Source organism: Arvicanthis niloticus, chromosome 15 (genome assembly GCF_011762505.2).
Source record: "Arvicanthis niloticus isolate mArvNil1 chromosome 15, mArvNil1.pat.X, whole genome shotgun sequence".
In the NCBI taxonomy this organism is placed as follows: Eukaryota; Metazoa; Chordata; class Mammalia; order Rodentia; family Muridae; genus Arvicanthis; species Arvicanthis niloticus.
This window is the reverse complement of record NC_047672.1, coordinates 1369451-1387328: the sequence shown is the minus strand read 5'-3', so window position 1 is coordinate 1387328 and position 17878 is coordinate 1369451. Positions and strand designations below refer to the sequence as shown.

General features: G+C 46.0%; 1 protein-coding gene across 5 annotated transcripts in view; it reads left to right on the top strand.

The window, feature by feature from the left end:
• Prkag2 (protein kinase AMP-activated non-catalytic subunit gamma 2) overlaps positions 1 to 14665 on the top strand; it is a 245056-nt gene extending 230391 nt beyond the window's left edge. For 4 of the 5 annotated variants that reach the window (XM_034519331.2, XM_076913253.1, XM_076913257.1 and 1 more), the window contains 9 exons: positions 761 to 819; positions 2507 to 2552; positions 4428 to 4482; positions 5586 to 5712; positions 7944 to 8109; positions 8408 to 8445; positions 10061 to 10207; positions 13031 to 13124; positions 13590 to 14665. In XM_034519331.2, the coding sequence (XP_034375222.1) occupies positions 761 to 819; positions 2507 to 2552; positions 4428 to 4482; positions 5586 to 5712; positions 7944 to 8109; positions 8408 to 8445; positions 10061 to 10207; positions 13031 to 13124; positions 13590 to 13621 (764 nt within the window). In that variant the 3' untranslated portion in view covers positions 13622 to 14665. The other variant, XM_076913255.1, reaches the window with a different exon arrangement.
• The last annotated feature ends 3213 nt before the right edge of the window (positions 14666 to 17878 follow it).

Sequence of the window (17878 nt, the reverse complement as noted above, 5' to 3'; positions counted from 1 at the left end):
TCCATAGGTGTGTATGTGTTGTGCACATGTATATACATGTGTGTGTGTGTGGTGTGTGTGTGTGTGTGTGTGTGTAGTCATGTATGTGTATATGCACATTTGTATGTGTGGTCATATATGTGTGCACACACGTGTGTAGTCATGTATATATATATATGCACATCTGCATCTGAGTGTGGTCAGGAGGGTATCTGTAGTCATGTATGTGTGTATGTGTGTGTGGTGTGTGTGTGTATGTGTGTGTAGTCATGTGTGTGGTGTGTATGTGCCGTACACTTGTGTGTCGTCATGTATGTGTATGCACATTTGCATCTGAGTGTGGTCATGAGGGTATCTGTAGTCATGTATATGTGTGTGTGTGTGTATGGTATATGCATGAATGCCTGTGTTGTGTGTGTGTGTGTGTGTCTGTGTGTGTGTTTGTGTGTGCGCACACGTGCACTCACACATGCATGCATACCTGTGAAGGCCCAAGATTAATATCAGGAGCCATCCTCCATCACTTGCTCACTTTTCTCTTTGAGGCAGGGTCTCTCAATCAAACCCAGAGTTTGACAGTATGCCTAGTAAACAAGCCAGTTTATTCCAGGGATCCCTTGTCTCTGCCATCTAAGGCTGGAATTAAAGTGAGCCACCATGCTGACCAGTGTTTCCGAGGATTCAGACTCCTGTCCTCACACTTATGTGGCAAGTGCTTTAACCACTGAACCAGCTCCCCTGTCCCTTAGTTTTGTTTTCAACTTTTGCTTCTTTGTTTCAGGAATGCTTACGATTACAGATTTCATAAATATACTACACAGATACTATAAATCACCCATGGTAAGTGGCATGGACCTCACTGTGGATGTGGTCAAGATGGGATGGGTTTTCCCAGTGTGTATAATACATAGGGAAGTCCAGTATCAGACTTCCAGCCCAAGTAAACAGTGAACTCTGCCTCACATCATTTTTTTTTTTTTTTTGAAGCTTGGAGAAGGCACCCATTTTTTTTTTTTTTTAAGTAATAACTGCTTTATTGAGCTACAGATGTATCCTTTCTAATTTATTGCCCTGATGTGTGTAAGTTCCAGCTGCTTGGTGACTAGCAGCTTGGTGATGCCCGCAGTGGTATCTGCTGGGACCAGGAAGGGTGCTGCCTCCCCTACTTCCTCTTAGTGGTTGGCTTGGGGGCCTCACCCTGGAGATAAAGTGGCCACAGGGCTTTATTTTTGCCGGCCTCTTGTTCTGAGTGGCGTTTGATAGTCTCTCATCGCCCACCCAGGATTTATTTATTTATTTATTTCAGTTCTGGGGGGAACCTCAGGGCATTGGGCATGCTAGGCAGTCCTCCACCACTGAGCTACACCCCCCAACCCCACCATGTGGTTTTATATCTACTATAAGGAAGCTAGGAAAGAGGACATATAAATCAAAATCGAAGTTCAGTTCTGACTCTTTCTTGCTAATAGAAAAGACTGTTCTGGATGCCGTTGGTGGCAGACACCCTGGCACCTAGCCCAAATGTTTGAGATGGGCAATTTGAACTGAAACCCAGTCTACCCTGTATTAAACACAGCTTGGCTTTAGTTTTTGTCTGCTGTGGTGGGGAGGTCACCTGTCTGTTTTATTTAACTAGTTCTATACGGAGCATCTAGAAGGCAGAAGTTCCCCCCCCACACACACACACACACACACCCGTGTGTTTTTAGGCAGTGGTCAGTTGTCCGCTAATACGCATTTTTTAACAGGGAAGCTTGCTCTAAGAGGTGTGGCATCAGTTGATCCCACCGAATAAACCTAGCAATGTGTTTTTACTCAGACTGAGATGGCCAAAACATGGATGGGTTTTTACAGTTGTATTTGTGACCCATCGTTTGATCAGACTGTCACCAGGTGGCACATGCCTGTAATTCCCAAATAAAATACAAAAGTGAGTTTCTTCATGAGGGAAACTCCAGAAGGACAGGAGAGGAGAAAGTGGCCTGAGGCAGGAGAGGGAGATGGGGGGCCCTCTGAGTGGGAGTGGGGAGTCAGATGGTAGAGGTCTGTGTGTGCCATCAAAACAGGAGGAAGGGCCGCTTGTGGGAAGAGAGGAGATGGCGGGGGTGGGGTAACGGATGAAAGGATGACTAAGATGATGTATATGATACATAGGTACAAACAAGAAGGGCCACCATAAAGCCTGTTGCTTTCATCTGCTTACTAAGCATTTTTAACTAAAAAAAAAAATACCTTACTTAGAGAAAAATTAAGTAAGTTTTCCCAGACTTTGAATACTCTAGTGTCATATATGTTATAAAGCAGATACCATATAGCAAATCTCTGTGGTTGTTTAGTAAATAAAAATTGGGGGGGGGGAGGAATCCATGAAATGTAGGTACAGAAGGGCTAAAGCTGTTTTTTAGTACTTGAAAATATGTTCTCCCTGCATCCCCGAATTTTCTAATTACAAGTAGAATAGCAGGAGCGGAGCTGTTTGCCCAGGTGAATGGTAACACGTGTAGACATGGATTTTTCTTATTTGCAGGTACAGATTTATGAATTGGAGGAACATAAGATTGAAACATGGAGGGGTAAGCTCTGCCAGGTCTTGCGCTCTTCAGTACACAGAGAAGATGCTATGTGAAAGCATGGTTTACTGTCTCAGATCATTTCTTGTACTGAGTTACAACCTATCAGCCACAACGCTCTGCTTCCTGCTTCTCCGTTTTGAGGGACTTCCATACTAATGTGCGCACTGTCCCTCTATGATAGGCTGTGTTGACAGTAGCCATATGTGTGTGGCCTTGCACTAGGCCTGGAGCTATAGACCTGAGTGAGCTGACCACAAGAGTATCACCCTCAGATACTGGTCACCATGGCCCGAGTATGGGGCAGAGCAAGCTGCCTGTTTAAGCTGAATTATTCTTCTACCAATATAGCAAAACTGGGACAAGAAAGGTTCTAACTGGACGGTTCAGATCGAATAACGAAGAAATCATTTCAGGAACCCTTGGGCTAGGGAGATAGCATAGGGGCTAAAGTGCAGGCCGTGGGAGCCAGGGAACCCAAGCTCAGTCCCCAGAACCCTTGTGAAGAAGCTGAGCATGGTGGTGTGCACTCAGTCCCTGCAGTGGAGACACAGTGACAGGCGAGTCTCTGGGGGCTCACTGGTTAGCCAGCCTGATTGAGAATGGACAAGGCCAGAGCTAGTGACAGACTATCTCAAAAAAGCATGGCGGAGAGTGCGTGAGGTGTTCTCTGACGTATACACACAAACAGATATTCATACACGAAGAAAGTGTACACTGATATATACAAAAGAACTATTTGCCATGCCAGAATTCACCCTTTGCTGTCATGTGAGTTTTGCCTACAATGGGGTCAGATTTTAAACTCTTGTTCCATGATGGGAGAGTTGTCATCTTGAAGACTCACAGTGGACAGGACAGACTCACATGGGATATGGTCAGAGGACCCCCCACTGATCAGAGTATAATAGATCTGGCCCAGTGCTCAAGGGATAGCCTGAGTCGAAAGGGAGGGACCAACCACAGGAAACTTTCTAAGGAGTCATTAGGAGCCTGGTTTTGCTCTTCCCATCATGTGCTTGGCAGGATGACCAACTTTCAAAGTAGCTAAGAAATTGTAACTTCAGCTGGAGTGCTCCAGGCCTCTGTAGGCCCTTTTATTTTAACATGATTTTGAAAGCTTTACAAGGGATGTTATATTGAGCATGGCTTTATCAAGGCAGAGTAGATGAATTAAGTCAGCATGTCATCCAGATGGTCTGTCAGTGACGTGATGAACGGCTAAGACAGGCACGTCTCATCCAGTTACGTTGTATGCACTCCGTTGACCGTGTTTAGGTATATTGACACTTCCACCTACAGGATGCTGGAAGGTGAGACCACATCAGGATGTTCTCAGATACCTTCTGCATACAGACCTCAGCAAGCCCAATTAAGTACAGTCGATTTCTTTACAAAGAAAACATGTATGTGCCGGCAAGAATCCCATCATGCCCTGGGTTTTGAGCATCAGTTTAGTGAAACAGGAGATTATTTGAAGAACATTGGTTAGAGTGATGTTATCTCCAGATTATGAAAATCTGCTCTAAGGAATTCTGAAAACGTTTCATTTCTTGATAGTAATGGGAACTTGATGGGACCCAAGGGCCTCTGCTACTGTTGCTCTGCATCAGAGCTTTTCCTGATGCTGCCAGCATCTATGGAAATATTGGGATTCACCCTGCTCCCATATTTGATTTTTCTACAAATACAATGTCCTGAAAACAGTTGAGGCTACATTAAATAACCATGACTGTAACAGTAGTTTGGGGTAAATTATCTTTTATTTGGGTTTCTGGTTGTCTCGTTATTTCCTGTCAGCTGAGGATTTTGAATGTAAAGTAGCATTGCACTCAGCAGGTCTGTGACTGACTGTGTGTTTTCCTTCTACAAATGCAGAATTGTACTTACAAGAAACCTTCAAGCCTTTGGTGAATATCTCTCCAGATGCGAGGTAAACGTGAAGCTTCTTCTCCCCCATTTAAAAACACTCTTTGCAATTTAAATATTTTATTGCTGCGATGGATAAGTAGAAGTAGATAGATATAGTCCACCAATCTAGTTAGGGCCAGATTCCTTAATCCAAATAGTATGCCAGAAGTTGAAAGATGTTGGAAGTCTCAGCAAAACCAGACACATAGGTGGCACATGGTTGGACTCCTGCACCTTGGTGAAGGCAAGCATAAGAGGATTGCAAGTTTTAAGGCCAACCTGGGCTATATACCTAGCAAACACAAGGCTAGCCTAGACAATTTAGCAAGACCTGAGACAGGGAGGGGGAGTAAAGTGAGGGGTGGAACAACCATGTGGATCCAAGTGACACTGACTATGAGGTTGGTCATCCAGGTCAGTTTTGAACACCCAGCTCATCTGTGGCAGCATCAGTGAGGGGTCCTGTTATAGTTATTGATCCTCAGGCTTCAGTCTTGGCCCCTAGCATTCGGTCAAAGTGGCTGGATTCTGGGAAAAGCAGTGAACCACTCCCACAGTGATTTCAGTCCAGACCAGAGGCAGCCTTGAAGGAGCTGGAAGGGCAAAGCAGGACTCAGGCACAGCCTGGTGGTAGAGCAGGTGCTGGGCACAGCCTCAGGCTCTCAGTACAAGATGGACAGAGTAGGAGGCACTTTAAGCCCAAGAGCTCTAGAGAGAGAAGACACTTGTTTTTGTCACCTCATTTCCAGATGGATGGGGAAGGTACACCCAATGGGCTTTTTGGCAATGGTGGCAGAAGGCAAAAGGACGCAGAAGGACAGGCAGGCACCCTGGGGGTCTGGCACCTGGCCTCACTGCTGGCCTTCCTGAAGGCTTGCGGCTTGCCTCTTTCAAACAAATCCCTGGACGAACTATTAAAAACCAGCCTTATTGGAGAGCCATGTTTCCCTCAGCAGATGCAGGGAGAGTTCCCATGTAAAACTTTGCCGTGACTATTTTAAACTAATGAGCCCCTTGTTGTGGTAATATGAAAGCGGTGAGAGTATACTGTAAAGCTGGGGTGGTCCAGAGGTTTTCTGACTTCTCTTGAAAGCCTCCTAATGACTCTAATGGCTTTTCCTGCAGCCTCTTCGATGCTGTGTACTCGCTGATCAAAAATAAAATCCACAGATTGCCAGTTATTGACCCCATCAGTGGGAATGCACTTTATATACTCACCCATAAAAGAATCCTCAAGTTCCTCCAGCTCTTTGTAAGTAGTCCCTAAAGATGCAGTTGCACTGACTGTCACTTAAGTCAAGTAAATGGGCTCCCTGTGCTCTCAGGAGAAGAAACCGTTAGTTCCGAGGTCTCCGTTTCGCAACAGTTCAGTTTCTCAACTCACTACCGTGTGCACTGTGTGTTCTCCAAACTGACACCAGCTCAAATGCTTCTGGTCCTAAATCTTTTAGTCCTGGTATTAAAATAATAAAATTGGAGAATGCCCCCTGAGGATGGGTGTTGTGTCAGTCTCGCTGAGGCCTGTGGCATCCATGGAGGAAGCCAGGATTTGGGGCAGAAGTTGTTTGTGGTGTGTTTGTTGAGGTCATGGTTTTAGAAACATGAGCAGAAAAACACCATCCCTGGGGTTACCTCATTCTCAACTGTATCAGGCAGAGACTCCAAGGCAGGACAGATGTGAGCAAGAGATATGCCAGAGTGGACTTCTGTGGTTTGTGTTCACAGCCCCTGACACTGGTATTAGAGGAAGCTCCCTGGGAGCAGGAATGTGCTGGGAGGTTTTCATCCACACCCCCCATCACCTGTGTAAATGCGGAGATGAAGTCATCATCCAGGAGGAGCAGCAGAGGTGTGATGGTTCAGAAAGGCCAATTGAAGTGATCTTTCTATAGGAAATAAACATTTGAAAGCTACTTCCAAGGGGCTTTTCCAGGATCCTGTCTGCAGCTTCCCATCAGGAAACAACTAAGCATACAAGTCTACAGAAGGGCCCTAGTTGATCTCCTGGATGTAGCCTTGCAGGGCCAGGGATTTACAGAGGTGTCAAGGGTTTAGTGTTGGTGATCCAACTGGTCAGTCACATGGTTTAGCAGAATATCCAGAGACAAATCGAATTTCTGATTAAGTCGGGAGAATAATTTGCTGAAATGCCCGTGTCATTTACTAGGCAACAGAAGAAGAGCAAGCAAGGGGTGTCGTCCACCATTCCATAATGGGGCGTGTGGAAGCCTTCCTTGTAGAGAAACCAAAGGTTTGGGCAGAGGGGCAGGCGCTCAGGGCTCGTGGTTGCCAGGCTAGTGGCTCAGCCCCTGGAGCCCATGTGTGACAGTGGCCACTGGCAGGCACTACGCTGGGAGCTTTGCATGAAGTGTCCTTATGCAGCCCTGACCATGACGTCACTCATCTAGTCTGAAGAAAGAAGGGAATTGCCTTAATTTGGACAAATATGACAGATAGGACCATGTAGCCAGAATATTCAGCCAGGGGTTCTCAGATAAAAAATACATATTTTAAATAAAGAAACACCATGGCCTGTTTTTTGTTTGTTTACTTTTTACTGGTTATCAGGATCATTCTGGGAAAGGGTAGTGATACCCTCCCAGGCATGTGAAAGGGAATTTCTGTGTTGAGATGGATTAGGTGACCTAATAGGTCTTTCTCTCTCTCTTTTTTTTTTCTCTAAATTTCTAGGAGTCTCATGATTTGAATATTGATGAACTCTTTGACTTGAACATTTTGTTTCTTCTAATTGTTCATCTTTTCCTGATAATTATAAGGTACACCAGGAAGATGGCGTCAACTCTGCCCTTTATAAAAGGTGGATCTTTGAAACCATAGACCTTACTCTGTTGTAGTCCAGCCTGATCCTAGACTTTCTTCCAGTTTATCCCTCCTCTGAAATAGTCAGAAAAGGAAAGTTAATTTTTAAAGGTTATTTCTATTTTGTTCAGCTGGCTTATTCTTTGTTGTCAATGGTGAGAAATTGGATTCATCTGGGGTGCATACATTCAGTAGATGTGGGAACCAGGAACAGCTTAGTCGCAGCCAGTCAGACCCAGGATCTGCAAACACACGGGGCTTCATGTCACTTCAGATCCCAGGACTGAATATAGATCACCTAAGAATAAAGGGTTCTATCGGCGATGGCTTTCAGGTCTTAATTTCTCAGACAGACCTGTCAATCTCATCATCTTCCTACTGTTTTGGTGCGAAGAGAAGGCATACTATGAATACTTAGAATCATTTTTTTTTTTTTTTTTTTTTTTTTTTTTTTTTTACAAAGACATCGTGCAGAGCTGTTAGCTGATTTGAGAGAGACAGTTCTGATGGATAACTCTTTCGTGACAATGAGACACCAAGCTGACTGTTAGGAAAGACTTGCCTTTAATTTGTTGAACATAGTTTTTCATTCAGATCTGAATGTATGCGCGCAGAAAGGGCACGCTAGGGTTCTAGAACATTCTCATGTCTCTCCTTGCTCAGATGTCTGATATGCCAAAGCCCGCCTTCATGAAGCAAAACCTGGATGAGCTTGGAATAGGAACGTACCACAATATTGCCTTCATTAACCCAGATACTCCCATCATCAAAGCCTTGAACATCTTTGTGGAGAGGCGGATATCTGCACTGCCTGTGGTGGATGAGTCAGGTCTGTGAGGCTGTCCCTGCTCCTGGGCCGGGATGGACGGGAAGTAAGCAGGCAGCAGAGAAGCAGATGCTGGGCTGCAGCTCCCATAGTTAGCTGTCAGGAAAATGAGAACTTGAAGCAGGCTCCGTTTTCAGTTTACATCAAAACACCATTTCCTGTTCACCTCTAAAAAAGCCTGTTTGCTTTACTCCGCACCGTTAATCCACCGTAGTTGTCCTGTGAAGACTGATTTTTTTTTTTTTATCTTCTGAGCTACTGTTCCTAAAATGCTCTTCTAACATATGTTTTCATTTTTTAGGAAAAGTCGTAGATATTTATTCCAAGTTTGATGTAATTGTAAGTATTTGTTTTCATGTTTTTAAGCCTGTCGTTCAGAATGCATTTTAAAGCAAATGAAAACTAAAAATATACTGAGTTGTTGATTCCATGATGTCCTTCCGAGTGAAAGTCTTAGAGAAGTCCAGTCTCCTCCCAGGGGAGATATTTCTGATAGGCGTTGCTTTACCAGTGAGCTGTGTGTAAGCATGTGCTATCTTATACCGACCCTGGGCATTTTGATGGGACCTCATTGCCTCTATTTCTACAGCCCAAGAGCCTTATGTGGCCACTTTTCTTTTTGGGGGGGGGGGTTGCTCTGCCTATGGGGGTGCTCAGTAAACACATGAGCTGAGTCCCTGTCTGTGCAGACCCCTGCTCAGGTTGGGAGACCCTGTTCTAAGACAGCCAAGAGACTAAGATCTAGGCCCTCGTCTCCTGGGGTTGTTAAAGCAAAGCACATCAGTGACTGCTGGTCCTCAGGTTCTCTCTGATGCCTTTGCCTTTAACACTGTCTTTCGAGTTTCACACAGGGTCTCAGAAGGGGAACAGGTTTGACAGCTGAAACAGGCACGTTTTGCTACAGTTTCAACCCTGCCACTGATTACAGTTTTACAAATGTCTTTTGGTTCAACCAAAAATCATGTCATTAAACTAGAAATCTTTTCATTAGAACCTTGGATGAGTGGAACCACTAAAATCGATGAGTCATGGAAGACTCTGTGGATTTCTGGGCTTCTTGAGTCTCTTGTTGATCTTGAAGGGCCCCACACTTCCCCCATAGAGTCCATGAGCTCTGAGAACTCACTGGGAGACACTGATGCAGGCACCCTTCCTCTGAGGCATCTTACCCTTGGCAGGTGTTAGTTCATTTCTCAAGAGATCCTGCTCATGTGGGGTATAGAGCCTTGGTGGACAAGAGGGGGAGGAGCCTGACAGAAAGCACTGTCAAAATGTAACCCCTGAGCTGGGGAGTTGGCTTACAAATTAAGAATCCATGATGTGAGTCCCTAGGAACAGAGTTCAGATGTCAGTGTTGAGGGTTCACAAACACCTGTAACTCCGGCTTCAAGGGATTGGATGCCCTTTTCTGGCCTCCGTGGGTACTGCACATACATGTACTCTACACACACAGGCATGCATGTGTATGTGCATGCACACAGACATAAAGGAAAATCTCTTTAAATGTACAAAACTGCATCTATCTGCCAAGCCTGTAGTTCCAGCTGTGAAAGAGCCTCAGGCAGGGGGATTGTAAGTTCCAGACCTGACCGAATTGCAGAATAAGTTCAGGACCAGCCTGAATAACTTAAAAAGACATGACTAGAAATTTTAAAAAGGGAGCAGGAGAGAGGTTTAGGGTGTGGCTCAGTGGCAGAGCACCTGCTTAGTTTGCATAAGGTGCTGGGTTCAGTCCCCCACACTAACAACACAACAACAAATGAACATTTCCATAATCAAGGTACACCTTGGAACGCGACCCCCTCAGTTACGACTGAGACAGTGAGGTGAGACTAGCTGGGAAGAGAACTCTGGATGCCAGATTCCATGTAAATGTTTTTTAAAAAATCAGCTTGCTCATTCATCCAAATGGAAATGAATGACGTGGTTTTTTTTTCTCTTGTGACTCTCACAGAATCTTGCTGCTGAGAAAACATACAATAACCTAGACATCACGGTGACCCAGGCCCTGCAGCACCGCTCACAGTATTTTGAGGGTGTGGTAAAGTGCAGTAAGCTGGAAACACTGGAGACCATCGTGGACAGAATAGTGAGAGCTGAGGTAAGGACCACATCCCGGCCGGCACCATCTTCCCTTGTGTCTGCTCAGCACACACAGCAAGTAATGAGTAGACACCATGGGAGGCTGAGACCCAGCCCTGGGAGGCAGGCCACAGGTTCTGTAGGATGGGAGTGGGTTCATAGTCTTCTGAACCCCAGAACAGTGTTTGACACATAGATGGGAAGGCTTGCTGAGTTGAGTTGAATTTGATGAGTTTTTGTGAGTGGAGAATATTGGCAAGATACTTTTCATAGAAGAAAAACAAAAATGAACACTTAAAAAAAACGTAAGTTGCTTAGGGAGCTTTTAGTCAGTACGTCCTGTCAGAGTATCTGTGACTTTAAAGAAAAAAATGTATAATGTTATTTTAACAAAGTGAATGATAATAATGTAAAGCAAAAATCTGATTGTGTGTGTGTGTGTGTGTGTGTGTGTGTGTGTGTGTGTTTGTGCGCGCGCGCATGCGTGTGCATATTTGCCTGTATATCCACATATGTGGCAGTCATTTCTCTCATCCCCCCCTTTATGTGGGCTCCAGGGGTTGAACTCACGTCCTCAGGCTTTTGTTTGAGGAGCCCTGCACTCCCTGCCCTTCACAACTTGTGGAATGTTCAAGCACACCTGCTCAGGGTTCCCAGGAAGGAGGGAGGGGCCACAGTAGTGCCCGTCTTCCACCCTCTAATCCCACAGTTCCTTCTCAGGCAGGACTAGGAGTGGCCTCCTGTGCGCCCCTGTCCCTGCCCCATTCTCCCCTCAGGTGTCACTCTCAAGGACTGGAGGATGCAGTTTTGTTCCTTACAGAACATTCCCTGCTCTGTAAAATGAGCTCCCAGTAATGAGGCTCTTTTGATATTATAAATATAGATGTGCAAACTAAGAGGCAGAGTGCCTGAATACCTTTGAGACCACTAAGAGGCATTCATAGACTTCCACAATAAAAGCTGTACACGTGAAGACCTGTGCTATACTGACAGCCATTGCCGTCAGAACTCCCCTGCACCTCATGCAGTGTAACCTCTGTCCTGTAGAGTCCAGTCTGTCCTAGAGAGTCCACTGTCTGTCCTGGAAAATCTACTGTCTATCCTAGAGAGTCCAGTGTCTGTCCTAGAGAGTCTACTGTCTGTCCTAGAGAGTCCAGCCTCTGTCCTGTAGAGTCCACTGTCTGTCCTAGAGAGTCCAGTGTCTGTCCAAGAGAATCCAGCCACCTTCCTGCAGGGCCCAGCCTCCATCCTACAGGGAATCCCCTGTGAGAGCTACAGATGAGAAAAGGCCAGGTACTGAGGCCAATAAGATTCCAGGAGTTGCCACTCGTGTTTGCATAGAGAAGGAGCCAAATGGACAGAGCAGGACTGACAGGAGCTCCTGCTGGGTATGGCATTCACATGGGTGCAGGAAACTGGAGAATGCCCACACTCTGGCAAATCTGTGGTTTAAAAGAAGCCATTAAGGGGAAATAGGATAGAAACAAGTTGTTCTCTCAGTTACATGTCTCTTACTAAAATTCCTTCACCAGATGGTTCTTCACAGGGTCACGGTTAGCCAGCTAACCAGAGCACTCAGTGTTTAACCCTAAAGCAAGCTGTGACATCAGAACATCAGCCTGCTATTTCATACTGTGCACTCTCTCATTCAGATGAGAGCACCAGGGGTGACTACACTCGCCTCAGTCTGCCACAGTGTAGTCTCTTGAATATTATTAGCATTGATACCTGAATGTCACAGAAAAGCCACAGCAGGAGAGGAGCAGGGAGTCCACTCCTTGGTCCCCACAGCCTTCTAGCCTTCTTTGCCACCTAAAGCCAGTTACCTACTGGCTACAAGAGACTGAGATTGAATATTAAAAACGGAGGCTGTGGTGGAGTTGGGGAGATCACTCTGTCGCTAATTCCCAAAGGCCATCTACAGTAAAATGCCAAGAGCATCTGTGAGGCCTGCTAACCTCCAGGGTAACTGAGTGGGTGAGCTCCAGGCTAGAGAGAGAGAGAGAGACCCTGTGGAAAAGGATTACCCAGTATTAACCTGGCCTTCATGCCCACCACATACATGCACACATACACAGATCAAGATTATTACTTTGGGGTCTGTATCATTCCTTTACAGATGTTTTGAAATTTGAAAGCTCAGCAGACAGAACTGGCTGGGTTTTCTTTTTCTTGCTATGGTCAAGCAATGGGTGTTACATTTTTACCTCTGGGCCCAACCCTTTCTGCAGACTGTCCACCGTGCAGCCCCAGCTTTACAGCCATATTCATTGTATGGTCACGTGTGGACCAGGAGGGTGGCTCAGTGGATAAATCGCCTGCTGTGTAAGCAGAGGACTGAGAGTTTAGGTCCCAGTACCCAGCCAAGAGGAGGCAGCAGTACTGGGCTGTAACCCCAACCCTAGTGGGCAGAGATTGGTGGCCAGCCAGGTTCACCTGGCAAGCTTCAGGTTCAGTGGGAGAGTCTGCCTAAAAAAAATAATGTGGGGCTAGAGAGATGGTTCAGAAGCTGCCAATACTGACTGCTCTTCCGGTGGACACGAGTTAGATTCCTTGTACCCACAAGACTGCTCAAAACCATCTGGAACTCCAGTGCCAGGGGCTCAGACATCTCTTCTGGCCTCCAGCTACACTGCGTGCATGTAGTATACAGCGTATATGCAGGCAAAATAGTCAACACAGAAAATATAAATAAATTAAATGATTAATTAATTAAATAAAATAAGCAATTAAAAAAACCCTCTAGCCTCTTTGTATAGGTATATGGGCAGATGTACCCCCCCATACACACCCACACACACATAAACAATGACCTCACACCTGGACTTTTTTCTCTTCGCAGGTCCATCGACTGGTGGTAGTGAATGAAGCAGATAGTATTGTGGGTATTATCTCCCTGTCAGACATCCTGCAAGCCCTGATCCTCACACCAGCAGGTGAAAAAATGCAGATTTCAAGCTTGTGCTTAATTCTGGCACTTAGGGAGCAGAGACAGGTGCATCTCTGTGAGCTCCAGGTCAACCAGGGTACATAAAGAGAAAGGGACTCAAAAGAAAGATAGAAAGAAAGATAAATAGATAGATGATAGAGAGGGGGGAGGGAGGGAGGGAGGGAGGGAGGAAAGGAAGGAAGAAAGGAAGAAAGGAAAGGAAAGGAAAGGAAGGAAGGAAGGAAGGAAGGAAGGAAGGAAGGAAGGAAGGAAGGAAGATGTGCACTTAGAATGGGAAGATGTGGTATCGGAGCCGAACTGATGGTGGGAGGAGGTGGGGCTTTTGTGACCACTCACTTCTCCTTTCTCTCTCTGTTTGGAAGCCACTGCCAGGCTGAGTGGGATAAGCTGGTGCAGGGAATCCTGCCATGAACGTAAGCGCTAAGACTTCTACTTTCCATTCCTCTGGCAGGTGCCAAACAGAAGGAGACAGAGGCCGAATGACCACCGTGAATGTAGCCACCCTCACAGGAGAACTTGAACAAAGTTTTGCCTCATGAACACTGGCTGCAATAGAAGAGAATAAAATGGCTAAGAATGTATATCAGGGTTTAGCGATGGGTATTTTTCCAGTGATTTGTATAAGTATAGGAAAAGATTTAATGTGCTTGAAGATTCAGGCTTGTGTTCAAAGACTGTCCTCAGACCTGTCTGAAGGATTTTCAATGCTGTATGTCATTAAAGTGCACTGTGTCCTGAAATAGTACTACTTTTCATTTCAAAGAAGTCACTGGGATGGAACAGGTGACAAAGTGAGTGAATGGCACGTCCAGATCACGGTGCCTTATGTCCAAACGCAATATGTCACCGCTGCTGCCGCACGCCCCAAAGTGCTGCTGAAGAGACACCCAACCCAAGTGTGAGCATCTTCAAACCTTTTACCCAATCTCTTTTCATTCAATTGGTTGAAAAGTTTTCATTTGAATATAGGCAACTGAAAACCTCACATGATGCTTCTGAGTGCCCGTGTCCTGTTCTGGCTACCGTGTCAGCGAGGCTGGCTTGGCAACAACGCTTTATTTATTTTTACTCTCATGCAGGTTTTCTACACATCTTTTGGTGAGCAGACTTCACCATACCTACGAATAAAACCTTGATTGTTCTCTCAAGTGGAAAATCTCTCGAGATTTAATTTGGATCTGGAAAGGCTACGCCTTCCAAAACAGACACTGTTGGGTCTTTAAACGTTTATGGGAATGTGCCGTGGTCGCAGGGATGAAGTACCAGAAGACGTCTGGTTTTTTTATTGTGTGTTGAAATGTAAACTCATGATGTTTGTGTGACCGCTGACAAGACGCTTGTAACTTTTATTGTGACACATAAAACAGTATTGTCGTGCAGTTGAAGGGAAACTGTCCCCCATGTCAGTGCTCTGAAAATGTTGACACTATATATCTGTGTGTATATATGAGCAGAGTTTGGGGGGTTGTTTTGGGGTTTTGTTTTGTTTTCCAGATTGAAAATTAAAATAAATCCTATCTACCAGTTTGCTAAAGTTTTTATGTATATGAGTACACTGTAGCTGTCTTTCGACACCCGGGAAGAGGACGTCGGATACAATAACAGGTGGTTGTGAGCCACCATGTGGTTGCTAGGAATCGAACTCAAGACCTCTAGGAAGAACAGTCGGTGCTCTTAACCGTTGAGCCATCTCTTCAGCCCAAAATAAATCTATTTTAAAAAGAGACCTATCACGTGAGCCAGGGCCAGCAGCACACTCCTGACAATGCAGCAGGTAAAGGCAGAGACCTTCCCAGTTTCAGGGCCTCCCCCATCTCTTGCATTCAATCCAAGGCCAGCCTGGGCTACAGAACAAGGCCCTGTCAACAAGAATTGTCATGGTTGTTTTGGTTTTGGTTTTTTGGGGTTTTTTTGTTTTGTTTTGTTTTGTTTAGTCTTTGTGTACACTAAGGTATCAATTTATTTCCTAGTTGGACAAATAAATGAACACATGTAGCCTACCCCACCCTTCTTGAAAACTGGTGGCTTAGGTTAATACTCAAAGCTACAAAACATCACAACCCTGCAGTACATTTACCTAGTTCACTCATTTGGCCCTGGGCATGGGCATCTGAAAGATACTGCCCTGTCCCCTCTCCACACACCCCCACATCACTTTTATGATGTAGTTTCACAAGGAAGCCAATACTCCACATTTGTCCCTACTTGCACTGTCAAGAATTCACCTGACCCTTTCCAGTAAGACACATCAAAAAGCACCAAGCCCAGCCATCTGTCACCCCCATTTCAGGGCCCCTTCCCCACCCCCTGCATGCATCCTGTATGCCAAGACATCCCCCTCCACAGGGGAGTAAGTCCACACAAGCATTCAGCCAGAGGCAGAGCCTCTCATGCCCAGTAAATCCCTGGAATGGCATACAAGTGAACATGAGTCCTGGAATAAGCATTCATGAACATTCACACATGTGTAACTCCTAGATGGGCTGCTTCATAGACTGTTTGCTGCAAGTTTTCACCAAAACCTCCAGGCTTCTGATTCCTTTGACACTGCCAGGCTATGCTGCCACCTGTGAGGTTGGCATGGTACTGCTCCTTCTAGCTCCAACCCTGGGCTTTGCTTGCCAAGCAACACCTGGCCACACAGGACCAGCAGCTACTTCATAAGGGCCTCTCCTTTCCCTCCCTGCCCTCTCTGGTGCTGTGGCCCTCAGGTCCCTTCTGCACTTGACACTTCTGATTAGGAATCACCCCAAGAGCAGCTCCTAAAACAGTGCATGACAAGAGTTTCTAGAAGTATTGTGGCCAGCAGACCAGGACAAAAGGCTAAGGGAGTGACGCCTTCCTGGCCTCAGACCTCTGCTAGCTCAGTGAGTCTCACCTGGGGGACACTTTTTCTCTTCTGTTGTTTGAGACAGGCTGTTGGGTAGCCCAGGTTGACCTCAAACTCATGTAGCCCAAGATAACTGAACTCCTGATCCTCCTGTGCTGGAATAAAGGGTAGGTGCCCCAAACCCAGTTAGTGCCGTGCTGGGAATTGAACCCAGAGCTCACTCCTGCATATGCTAGGTGAGCAGTCTTCTACACATGCTAGCCCCTTGTGTGTGTGTGTGTGTGTGTGTGTGTGTGTGTGTGTGTGTGTGTGTTTGTGTGTGTGCGCGCGCGCGCGCATGCTTTCAGTGTAGGAGCCAGGCCCATGGCTTCACACATACTGGGCAGCCCTCCTACCGCCAAGCTACACCCAACCTCTGCCTGAAGTAGTCCTTATGTTCCATCTTTATTGTACAGCACTTTAACAGTGTGGTCGAGTTCACACCATCCTATCCTTTTAAATGGCCGTGGTGGGTTGAACTGTCTCTCACAGACTGATATCCTCGTGCCTGGCTCACCTGGCAACACTGACCTGATTTAGAAACTGGGTCTTTGTGGAGGAATCAAGTTAAGGTGAGGTCATGTGGGTGGCACTGGTCCAATAGGACTGAAGTTCTTGTTGTAAGGGGGGGGGGGGGAATCTGGACACTGACGCCCAGGGATAAAATAAAGCTGTGTGATGACGTCAGCAGAGGACTGAGTGACATAGCCAATGAGTGATGCAGCCAGTGTGCCAAGGGAAGTCACAGATCCTTGGCAGTGCCAGAAGCTTGGAAGACAGAATCCACCCGCCCCACCCCCGAGACTCTGCAGACACAGGGTTCAGACTGCAGCCTCCGGAGTAAGAATGCTCTGTCGCTGGGAGTCACCCAGCTTGTGTTTTAGCTTTATAGCAACCCTCGAAGCTGACACAGACATCTCCCCACACAGCCTGTTAGCTGCTTTCCTGAGGTGCACAGTCGACAAGCACGCTCACCTCCCTTTCTTTCTTTGTCCTATGACACAGACCTCACTCATGCCCGACCTTAATGTTTAAAAGAGGAAGGAAGACTTTAGGGTAAAACATGATCAAATCTGCCATCTATTCTGAACCAGAAAATAAAAATCAAACTTGAATCTGATCAAGCCATTAGATGTAACTATAGGAAATGCAGAAAGAACCCAAGCAGTGAGAGGGCATGCTAGTCTTATCAACTTGGCACAAGCTAGAGTTATCTGAAAGGAAGGAACCTCAATTAAGAAATGCCTCAGGAAAATCTTGCAGAAGAACATGTTCTTTATTGTGATAGGATGGGGATGGCCCAGCCCATTGTGGGTGAGGTCATCCTTGGGCTGCTGGTCCTGGACTCTATAAGAAAACAGGCTGAGCAAGGCAAGGGGAACAAGCCAAGTAAGCAGCACCCCTCCATGGCTTCTACATCAGCTCCTGCCTCGTTACCTGCCCTGTATGAGTTCCTGTCCTCATCTCCTTCAAGACGAACAGTGATGTGGAAGTTTAAGCCAAATAAACCCTTTCTTCCCAACTTGCTTTTGGTCATGGTGTTTCATCACTACAACAATAACAGAGAACCGACCACAGGCCAACCCCACTCACCCCACACTCCTCAACAAAGTCAATGACAGCTGGGGCGGGGGCGGGGGGGCAGGGATGAATCTACATTAGTCAAGTTCACGATGAGACCCTTCAAATGATTTGATAATTCGGAGATACTGACTGGATGGCTGACATTAAGGAAATTTGTAGGGGATTTACATAATCTGACAGTATGTATGGGTAAGGTTTGGTTCAAAGAGAATATGTTCATCTGCTAGGGCTGTGTACAGATTGTCCCTGACTTGTGATTTTTTTAAAATATTTTTTATGGTTAAAAA